This window comes from Chroicocephalus ridibundus, chromosome 6 (assembly GCF_963924245.1).
Source record: "Chroicocephalus ridibundus chromosome 6, bChrRid1.1, whole genome shotgun sequence".
NCBI classification, from domain to species: domain Eukaryota; kingdom Metazoa; phylum Chordata; class Aves; order Charadriiformes; family Laridae; genus Chroicocephalus; species Chroicocephalus ridibundus.
Genome location: NC_086289.1, coordinates 34,656,575 through 34,668,370, shown reverse-complemented (window position 1 = coordinate 34,668,370; position 11,796 = coordinate 34,656,575). Strand labels below are relative to the sequence as shown.

Below are 11,796 nucleotides of genomic sequence, written 5' to 3'. Positions count from 1 at the left end.
GTATTACAGGCACAGAGTCTATTTAATCTCCTCCTCCCTTTTTCCTTGCTTAGTTTGATTTACGTATTGCCCTTAAAAACTCTAAAGTACAAAAGCTCCAAGCTTAGCTGTTATTATCACATACTTCCTTCTCCATTTAGCATTCCACAACCCAGTTACTGTTGATAACCCCTCTAAGATTAAGAAAAAAAAAATTCTGCATTATTCAAAATCTCAAGGTACATTGTTAAAAACAAACTCGATAGTTAAGATTATACTTGCCTCTTTACGACCTTTAATACTTTTTACAGATTTCATGCTCTGAGTTCTTCGAAGGCCTCTCTGAGCAAACATTTCATCCTCCGAATGTGTCCCCTCCACCTCTTCATCTGTTTTATCATCTCCAGGATTTTTTTCCAGGGGAGTTTTGTAACCTTTAAAAACAATTTTATAAAAATGTTTAATAAGAAGCATCTGTAACTTTTAGATGTCAAAGAAAGCCACGAGTTTCATCTTTAACGCACATCTCTCATTCTTTTAAATGATATGGTCAGTCTGCCAGCTGTTTCAAAACAGCAAAAAATCTACACTACCAGGAGCTTGTTACGTATAATCGTGCCTTTTTTAAGTAATGAGCCATTTCATTCCACAGATATGTAATGCAGTGGTCCCTTAACTGCCAAAAGTTAAACCACCAATCTGCTACCATCTTCTGCTTTACACTGAACTGTAACAACCTCAGCGGTTACCTTGAGGAGTACTGGAGATTTTTGGCCATGATCCCCATGGGAGGGGGGTTGGACTAGGTAATCTTTAAAGGTCCCTTCCAACCCAAGCCATTCTATGATTTATTGGACCTTTCTTGATACTTGCATACCACTCTGCATATTTAATACCAAAGTTCCTTTCGGATAGATACAATATCAAAGTACTCTCAAGGGTTGTTTACATCCAGCAAAAACAGGACCAAGACTACCAGAGTTTCTCACTAGAGGGCGCAAACTGCTTAAAAACACATGATGAAGAGATCCTTGGGGTCCAAAAGCCCTGAATCCCCGTCATAGAGGTATCAAACACCCCCGAATGTCATCCGGTTCTTCCCCCCTGCCAAGCTCTCCTCTTTTTGAAAAGGCCGTTGCAGAACGTACAAGCCATAGTACTTGGAGACACCTTTTAGACTCCAAACCCAACTTTATTCATGTTCAATGTACATTTCATCTTAAACCAATATTTTATTTAGGCTTGATTAGATTAATTTCTTTTGGTCATTTCATTTTTTTCATGAAATTAGAATCACATTAACCTACTCTACAGCTCCTTAAGGCAGACTTGCCTCATTTTGCCATTCTAGAGGCAACATGTCTCTGCCTTCAATAGTTTCAATTCATCATTTTCATTATGGAAAATTTCAATCACATCTGTTACTCATATAGCTTCTGACTAGGAATGTTTGCAATGACACCAATACTTCCTTATCTCTATTTGTAACACTTCTGATGAATCAAAATCACATTTGCCTCTTTCACAGCAAGCATACTGGCAACTCACCATCCTGTTATCAATGGCCTTCTACAGCTAGGTCTTTTCAACTGATTTGCATGGGAGCTCACAGCTTAGATCACAAAAAGATAATATTCCGTTAAGTGCAATGAAATATTGCTACACAGTATTCCTAAGTCTATTTGTGGTCCGTGGTTTGTTCTCATTTTAAATCGCTAATGCTGAAGAAGCTTCAAAGAAAAAAAAAACTAGAAGTGTATACTACATTTGGGTCCAGGAATAGAAACAATTAAGTTATACTAGCTCTAAGAAAGCATTTTGACTTGTGAGATTGAATCTTACTATCAGTGGTTATTTACACAGTATAATCTGTATCTGACTAATAAAAAAAAAAAAAAGGAATTTTGAGCATTTGCAAGCTATTTCAGATAAATAACTAATGCTCTGTTACAGAGGAATAGCCCCTGAACAACAGCTGCAGTGACATCATCCCTAATGCAACTCTCGAATTCATGGGCTTTCTCTCTGGCCAGTACCCCCATCTTTACACTGACCTGCACAGGATACCTTCTGGGCTCAATTAGCAATTCAGCTTAGCACCATTCAGGTGGCCATTTATTCCTCAGAAACACCATGGGCTACCATGTGATTCCTGGAATTCCTTGTGTTCCACAAGCACCCCCCCCTCCTTGAAATGCAGGGATGAGAACAAGTGACAGGCTTAGGCGAAAAGAAAAAAAAATAGACTAGAGCTATTTCATTTGTGGGAAATATCAACTGCTTAACATCGTAGCCTCACCATTTTAAAAGGTGCAATTGACAGCCTTCCACTGAAACCTTCCTTCAAGGTTCCACTGAAACCTTCCTTCATAGGCTCAAGAGCAAAGTGATGATGATGATATGTAACATGATAATAAAATAATAAAACTGGGTGTTGATATGCATCAATCCATTATGATAACTTAATGCCTTCATTATTCCTATCATCACAAGCAATTTTGTATTTTGAACTATCATTACGGACCTACTGAACTAATTTCCATTCATTTTCTCTTCCTATTTATTGAGTTTCCATAAATTTTCACGTTTAAACTTTTTGTGTATTTGTCACAGAAACACCACTTAATCACGTATTTTTTTATTTCCAATTAAGCTTTGTTTTGGCAAGGAATTCTCGTTGCTAATTGGCAAAGATAGCAGTAATGAATACAGTATGACTACACCGTTAGTGGCTGTAAGAAGAAAGTTCAGGGAGCATTTCTTAACTGTTGTAATATATCTTACTCAAGTCAACTCTGTTCAAGTTCACTGGAATTCTTTAAGGCCTTTTCCATTTCTAAATGGGATAAATGTATTCCCGCTTTCCCACTTCAGCCTTCGGTGAATTGTTCTTTTAGCTCAAAAAAACAGAAGACAGATACTTACCTGAAGATTCACTTGCAGAGGCTCTGGTTTTCTTTTTTGCTTCTGGTAATGTCTGATAGGGCCCCTGTCCTACTGGCTCATCTCCTTGTATAGTAGTCAAATCATGCATACTGAAACTTCTCAATTTCTCAGTTATCGCACCTTGACTCTGAAATAAACAACAACAGTATCTTTAAAACAAAGCAGAGGTTTGACTTTGCTGTTCAAGTTGGGTTAAGATGTTTAAGCCCATGCTTTCTTGTTGCACTACAAAATTCATTGAACATAAGCATGCGGCAGACTTACATTTGCTTTAAGTATTGCTTTTACCCAAGCTTAACTCTATATTGCTCCTAGACAAAAGAGAAGTTACAGATAAACTGGCAATTTCATTACAAATGTCTCATTTCACTCCTTTAATCTGAGCAAATAAAGGCTTTTTGGGTGAGGGAAGTGTTTCAAAAACAAAAAAAACCATGAGAAGTGCTCAAGTCACTTCAAACATTATACTTCTCTAGCAGTGCTAGGTAGCGTGACAGCAGCTTTAACACTTGCGTTTTAAAAAGTTTGGTTGAAGACAAATAAAGATTTCTGTTCTTTTATATTTTTACCCTCTACAGATTTGAATATGCAGAAGAAAAAGAAAAGTGTTAAAAATACACTCTGTAACATTAACTCAAGTAACCAAGAAACAAACTGACAGCACTACAAAAGCTCTAGTTGACAGAAACTTGAAACCAAACAAAGCAAAGAGGTCCTGCCTGGACTACAGGCCAGCAGGTTCTCTTACTAACATAGGTTTACTGACATAATACCAACCCAAAATATAATGCTATATATAAGAATAGTTGATCATATTTGAACATTAGTATTCCATCTCTTTACATCTTTTCTATATAGGACAAACAGAAAGTTCCCCTTTGGGAAGAAGGGTTGTCAAGCAGCTCCTTCATCTTACACCAGATGATCTTATTACTAAAGCACTGAAGCTTAATTTATTGTATAAGCAACTAAAAGGACAAGCACATTACTCAATGTCATGTTAAAATAACATTTAATTCTTCCCTCTCTGGCATATGAGGCAAAAAATAACCATTTCAGAGGAAGGCTGACAAGCCTGTGCATGAATCCCAGTTTGAGCAAGGATTCAAGATTTTGTTTCATTCTCACAAACAAAGCTCTTAAGTAAAATTCCTCATTTCAGCATTATGTTAGCAAGCAGTAGCAGAAATCCGGGTACAATTCCACACACCTTCCTCTGCAACAGTACCAGCGTAAGGCAGTTCTTGTACCAGTGGCTGCAGCCATTTGTTCCCACTCTCGTGGCAACAACTGTTTGCAGATGGCAGACCAGCACACTACATTATTCCATGTTAAAAATAGCCACGTAAAGTGAAGAGACAGAGTGATACTCCTTAAGCTTGCATGGCCACCAAAGGCAGAGGGGGGGAAGTGGCTGAAACCTAATACTCATTTTCTAATTGCTTAGTCAGTAGTATAGTATATAAAGCTAAGACAGTGTGCTACACAGGCAAGAAAAAACGATTTTAATTTTTACACCACCATTTGTACATTGACACTAAATAATAATAAAGAAAGGGCTTCCTACGAGAGAAGTAGAAGCCTTTCCTTTTCTAGCTCTTCCTACATACATGTAGGATGACTGACAGTTCTCAAGAACACAACTACAGCTTGCCTTTGAGTTAAATGCACTACTGACACTGTACAGCCTGTGTATGAACTACTGTAGAAATTCTGAACTTAAATTTATTCCCTTAAATGGCTTATTTAACGCAGGTCTGTCCTGCTTTAAGGCAGGAATCCTGCCCTTCCACTACTCCAGTTCTTGCTTTGAAAAGCATTTGCACAGTAAACCAAATCAGGAACCAGCTATGCCTGAGAACTAATAGTCAGCTGTTAGGGCACTAGGGAAGGGAACTGAGATGGGACTGCTTCTTTTGACAAGTAACAGCTTACAGCATCTGCTAGAACACATACGACTGTTGATCGGTCTCCATCCTCTACTTGAAGAGATGCAAATGGACTCAGGTATCAATCACTGAATGAACACCGATGAATGCATAAAATGGACCCAGTTGGTTCTCAGCACAATCCATATAAATTCAGCACAACTCCAACTCACTAAGTATGGACAGAACCTACTATAAAATACTGACAGAAGTTGGATTTCCCCAGAAACAAAAGTACAGAGCCACACTTGCATAACAGTTGCACAGCAAGTTCATTCATCATGTGATGTACTATGAAAAGACATTTGGAAATTGTACAAGATCATGGAATTAAGATTATAAAAACTAGCATGCTAAGAAGAAGTCACATCACAAGCTTGTACTTCCTATTCCACTGTAGATATCAAGGACCAGATCCAAGCTGGAAATGTTCAACCTTATTTTTCAGCGCTGCTTTTGGATACAGAATTTTGTTTTTCAAAGGGGGGAAAAAAGTCAAAATATGTGAATATGTGCCATAAAATAACATTGTGCCCTTAACCAGACTGCTCACCCGATGAGGCTAGAGCTCCTGTGGAGCACTGCCTCATTCAGCGAGCACATAACGGATTCATACAATGGGCCCTTCATTCCAAAAGTACTTGCCAAGATGGAAAGTTTCACTCAAGTTACACACAGCAAACATTAAGAAATTTAAAAAAGGATACATATACAAATAAGAGATACAGCACATGTGCTCGAGAGTCACAGCAGGAACAGGGGCTGCACAACCACTGCTGTACTGCACAGTCACACATTATCCTAATCCTATGCAGGTACTGCCTACCATCCCCCCCAGCTCTCCTCCTGCCTGAATGCAGTCTCCATCCCACCCCTGGGAAGATCCAGTCTAGCTAAATCAGGATTGATATCTACTTCACACCACTGCATAGACTAATTGAAGAACAATTTTCAAGGCATTTTGTGTGGGTGTGGTTTTTTTGTAATCAACAAAAGTTTTGTAATTAAAAAACCTCCACACACTACTGTGTTCATACAACACTTAAGATTTAGCAAGATTCTTCCACTCCCCATGCTCAAAAGAAGCAGATAATTGCTTTCTCCTGAAACAAAGCATTCCACGAGGGGCTGGATTACTACCAGCTCAGAATGAAAGTCTGGCTGAAAAATATTAAATACCCTCTACTGCAGGAAATGTGACATTACGTACCCTCTACTGCAGGAACTGTGACAGTAACATTCACATTTAGAATATTAATGCATTAAGAGCTTATATATCTTGCTTGAAAGTTCAGAGAGTTACTAGCTACAGCTTGAAAGCAAGATGTTTGCCCACAAAACAGAAGGCAGAGCAATCCAATTTGCAGGTGGAGCTGAAGGGGGATCTCCTGCTTCCACACTCACACCATGGGTACGGCAGCAGCTATCACCTCTCCCCAGCCACACACTCAGCCCCGAGATGCTCCTCACAAGAAGATGGCAGAGCAGTTGCCACACCTGCACTGGTGTCCCATTATTTCAACAGTTCCTGTCAGTAAAGAAGAAATACAGTGGGCTGCATCCAGCCCAGAGCCAGCCAACTAAACTACACCACAAAAGATTGAGACACAAACATTTATAATTACAATGCAGGCAAAAAAGCAGAGAAAAACTTCAGTGCTCAAATTTCTGTGTAAATGAACATTGAAGAGAGATGAACTGTGAAGTTTCTGTTGTCTTAGACAAAATGAAAGTCTTGAAGAATAAGTCTGCTTATTTATTCGATAGTATTTCCTAAAATATATTGAACGCCTTTCAGAGGCCACATTCATTACCAGTGACCAACCTGAAGCACTAATTTAAGATGTAATGGGTTTCTAAATCTAGCTCTTGATAAATATAGCCTACTTAAGGGACTCCTTTTGAGAATACTCAGACTCTACTAAGCTATTAGTATGCCGCCTCATCAGCTGACCCTCATATATGAAATGCCCTTCTCTATTTTGTTATTTGGTATGTATTTTTATAGTCTATATACTTCACCCAGAGAAGTTGCTGTAAACTGACACCACACGGTATGTCTGCCTCAGGGACTCTTTTTTTGTTGTTGTTTAAATTGTCCTCAGTGGTCAGGATCACTGAACAAAGCCGCTTGCCTTCATTGGACAAGTTCTCAATGGACCATGTGTCCACAGAGCTGCTGGGAGCTTTGTGGCTGCAGAGCTGCAGTGTGCAGCACCCACATTCCCAGCTGTTCTCTCCCTGATCCGATCTGGGCTGACAGGGAATGACTTCTGTTCCCTCTCAACCTGGAGAGGGACCGCTGTCCTGTGAGTGACCTCTGCAGCATGCCAGGCGGTCCCAGCAGGGAGGAGGGATGAAAGGAATATTGCTGGTGAGCTGAGCTGCCCACAGTGACACTGGCTGCTCACCACAGCTGGCTCCTTCCTCTGCCATGCCCTGAGCAGGAAGAAGGGGAAGTCTGAGGCAAGGCCATTAGAAAGATATTCAACCAGCAAAGAGGCAGCAGATTCAGGATAACTAAGAGACATGCAGAAACACAGCCCTCAAAAGGTATTATTATTAAATTTTTTTCCACCAAATAATACTTTACAAGTAAACAATACTTGTGTGACCTCAAAGAAGGACAGTGCATTTCACAGCTTATATAGCAGCCATCCCACACGTGGCGATAGAGAAATGAATGTTTGCTAGCAGCTTGAGAAGTGAAAATTTATGTGTTGTTTGGTCAAAAGTGGAATGTTCAGGTAACTGGCGTCTCAGAACTGGGAAGCAGGTGCATCAAAATGCAAGGTATATCGGTGGAACTTAGTGTTGCAGACATAATTTCCACAAATTCATATACTATTGAGATGAAAGAGCTCCATCAACTTTCCTATCATTAAAGACATCTTGTTGCTGACTCTCTTATACTGCAAATAAAATCTTTTATTAGTAAACTATAAAAGCCTAGGCCATATTTCATCTCTAAGTTTCCTGAAATCAGCATTTTACAAAGATTTGTTTTCTTAAATTAACATGACAGTAACACAATTTAACTTTCTAATGTATGCTATTTAGCGGGTTCTGAAACACTAAATTTTATTCGAATTGTGTCTAACTAGTACCAGCTAAAGATACCAGTATAGGAATGTAAGCTATAAGCCATGACTCCTGCCAATTACATTTTAACTTCACTACAGCAGAGCATGTTTAAAACTATGGCAAGTTTTGGTAGACTGACCTGGCTGGCTGCTCCAGCCTCCCCTACACAGCCAACTCGCCTTTTAATACTAATCCCATATTCCTTTGACAACTCTTGGAGAAAACTGCTCTTTCCCACACTTCATCTTGAAAATATTCCAGAGAATTTCCAAGCAATTTTACCACCCTCCTAAAGTCAGCATAAGCAGACATCGTAGTGTCTTTTGCTTGGACATTTCAGTGAACAGAAGCTTTCCTTGGACCTCCTCGTGCATTAAAAAAAAAAAAAAAAAAAAAAAAAGAGTGATGAAAGTGTGTCTCCTTCCCATCAAAACTGATCCCACTAATAAGATTCCATTCCTGAAATCCTACAGTGTGCTCCACCAGCTCATACTGAAGGGATAATCTTTTCACCTGCTGGAGGCAGCAGTCAACTCTTGAAAAACAGGGAACAAAAATCAAGAACATATGCATTGTCTCCATTTGCTCGCATGGAGCGGCCACACTCAGCTTTCTGGAATGACAAACTTAAGAGAGGTTTAACATGCCAAAACAAAGATTTTTTTTTCAGTGAGTCTCCTCTTTCATACTGTTTAAAAATCATGTCTATTTTAGGTCTTTGGTATTGTGATGGCTGTTTTGCCCAAGCATCTCATCTGCACTGAACTAATTCTGTACAAATATTCATGAGCATGTTTAACAAGTTTTAACAAATAGAGCAGGCATCTTGCCAGTCACAGCTGAATAGCAATGAAATCTAAACACAGACATTTAGGAAAAAGTTATTTGTTATTTCAGAAGAAAGTAGGAGGAGGTATTTCTGTATGTGGTTGGGGTTTTTTGGTTTTGGTTTTGTTTGGCTTACCTTTTTTTTTTTTTTAAACACAGTATTTCTGTAACACCATAAAGATTAACAAGGAAATATTCAACCTTAGCCAGACATACAGACATAAGAAAAAACACACAGCGCGTAAGTACTATTACAGGTGCACACTGCAACAAATTATGATTTGCTGTTTGGCAAAGAATATGCATTTTAGCATTTAGCATAGTTCTGAAACTTTTTCCCAGTGGAGTACTTTGAGGTTTTGTTTGTTGGGTTTGTTTCTTTTAAATGACCTGTTTTCACTCTGGATACTTTCATCCCTTTAAAGGTGTACTCTATTTCATGCCTCAAGGCAGTACTAAGAATCTGAATAACAAAAAAAAAAAAGGAACCAGTGATCAAACAATCACATTCTCAGTATTTTAGGCTTGTTATGTTCATATTTTAAAACAAAAAGTTTTGTTGTGGTTTTTTTTACTACCACCCGCATATATCTTTAAAATGAGAGAAAATGAACACACAAGAGATGCATAACTATTTTTCCAAACCTTTTTGAGATAGCATTTGAAAATGTAGTTTTTCAAAGTGTGTTTGATTTATAAAGAAGTTCACATACAAGCACAGAAATTCAAGTTAAATGCTAGCTGTACCTACTTAACTTTGACAGACAGGGGTCTCTACATTGCTTTCCGTTATCTACTAACAGTGTTCAGGTTTTCAGTCCTGTTACTATGAACAAAGCAGTTTCATTTATTCCCAGGAAGTTAATCCTGATCACCTTAAAACTATCATTTAACTAGGACATACACACCTTTCGTGTGTGTGTGCGTGTGTGTTTTGGTTTAAATGACTATTAGGTAGGATACACATTGCCTGAAGTAACCCTCCCACATTTTCTACTCCTAATTTGAGATCCAGTATGTCAGAATAAGCATGGCTGCTCCTTCAAAAAAAAAAAAAAAACCAAGAGAGAGTGATGAAAATGTGTGTCTCTCCCATCAAAACTGATCCCACTAATAGGATTCCACAGAATCCTGGTGGGCCAAAAGTTGCTTAGAATCTTACTTATAAGCTTGTATTTTGTTTTCCTAAACCTAGAACCCTCTGAAATTCAACTGAAGGTCATGAGTTTTGTAGGCAAGTGTTGTGGTTTGGGCCGGACTGGCCACTGAAATGAACAACAGATGTTCTCCCCCCTCCAGACAATTTGGGAACAACTACAGGTTACTTCATGATTTAATGGAACTTACATGACAAAGCAAGAGTATGCTAAACAGCGATATGCAAGCTTATGCTTAGTGTATTAATTTAATAATTCAATCAACAAGTTGCAAACAAGTTAATTGTGTCAAAATAACTTTTATCTGTGGTAGTAATCTTTCATGCCTTACTTCATATGTGGAGTTACCTCAAGTTGATTGGAGAAAAACAGCAGAAAAGCCAGAAATCCTTTAAATAGTTTGTTTACCAACAAGAAAGCAAAACAGAGACAGAAAAGAAACAATGGTCATCTTTACCAAAAGCCTGCATAGAAAACTGCACAGTGTGTCTTTTGAATTACTGTAAACTGATCCCCATCATCCAAGAAATAACTACACACCATCTTAAACAAACATAGTATAAGGAGGAGTAGAGGGCTGCAACCCATACATTTGCGAAATTAATCTTTTTGTTTAGGAATGGCAAATCCTCAGTACTATTACACCATTCTATACGAAGGACAAAAACACTTAGTGCAAGCAGAAAGTTACCTTTACAGCTGCTGTCACTGCAGCAGTTGCTGCCAAATTCAACCCTTGCCTTCCAAAATTCACCATGGTCTCATAGCCTCTTTCTTTGGCTTGTACGATGTACTCATCAATCTCCTAAAAGCAAAGCATACTTAAGTTTTAGAGGGCTGTACATAAGAGAGTCACGTTACCCCACAGTATTATTTTTCCATCAATAAAGGAAGGCAGAAGAAATCTTCAAGAAAACATTTAATGGGACAGTTACTCTTGCCTTTGTATACTGATGTTTCATTCACTTATACTCTCTCTTTTAGAAAAGGATTATCTCTGGTCAAACAAGAAGATAAAATACATCACTTTTGTCCAGCTCAGAAACATTGCAGCTACATACCAAGTTCCTTACAGGGAGTAAGCTTAACTTGTCAGACAAAAGTTGTTCAAGAAATAACATGCTTAAGATGAAATCAGAGAGTTCCTTAAGAAGGTAGAATCATCTCGCAAAGAACTTCCAAAGACAGAGCTTTGACATAGGTAAGTACCAAGGACAATACAGTCATGACATTTATCCCGAGCTGTGGTAAATGTCTGGAGTTGGAGATAAAGGCTTCAAGGTAGTTCACAACAGCTAGCAGACTACGGGGAAAAATCCCTTTGGCTTATGAAGTTGCAAACTGTTTATAGTTCAACTTTCAGAAGGTCAGGATGACCTTACTGTTCATATCAGTGGCAATCATGTCAGCACTGACCTTTATGAATGCTATTTTCCATACTGTGAGGTTTTTCAGTGATAGTCTTCACACGTTTGCTAACGGCTCTTTCCACACATCCAAAGAGAATATTGGAAGAGAGCTAAGCAGATCTGTGGCCCTGTCATACTTTGGCTAAAGCTAAATATCCTTTAGCTATTTTCTGTTTGTGTATTTTCTGCTGCAGCCTGGTCTTCTCTTAAACCTCAGAAGGATGTCTCTCCTCTTATCCTGTCAGTTTACACACTAGAGAAGTTGATGTCATTCATCCTCAGAACTTTTATTACTAGGTCACGTTAGGAAAAAATGGAACATGAAAAGCTGTTGCCAAAACTGCATTCATGCTTCTGCAAAGGGAGTACTGCACGTGTTCTTCCAGTAGAAAGTCAAACTGCATCACTTCCACTTAACTGGGCTCCCCAAAGTGCACTAAGTAGATGAGAGAACACCAAGCTATA

At 38.7% G+C, this 11,796-nt stretch overlaps 1 protein-coding gene across 1 annotated transcript in view; it reads right to left on the bottom strand.

The window, feature by feature from the left end:
- Nucleotides 1-11,796, bottom strand: part of REEP3 (receptor accessory protein 3) — a 42,767-nt gene that overhangs the window by 4,563 nt on the left and 26,408 nt on the right. Inside the window, exons 5-7 of the mRNA XM_063339165.1 lie at nucleotides 10,614-10,727; nucleotides 2,905-3,052; nucleotides 262-413 (exon numbers count right to left, since the gene is read on the bottom strand). Of these exons, the coding sequence (XP_063195235.1) occupies nucleotides 262-413; nucleotides 2,905-3,052; nucleotides 10,614-10,727 (414 nt within the window). The remainder of the gene's footprint in view (nucleotides 1-261; nucleotides 414-2,904; nucleotides 3,053-10,613; nucleotides 10,728-11,796) is intronic.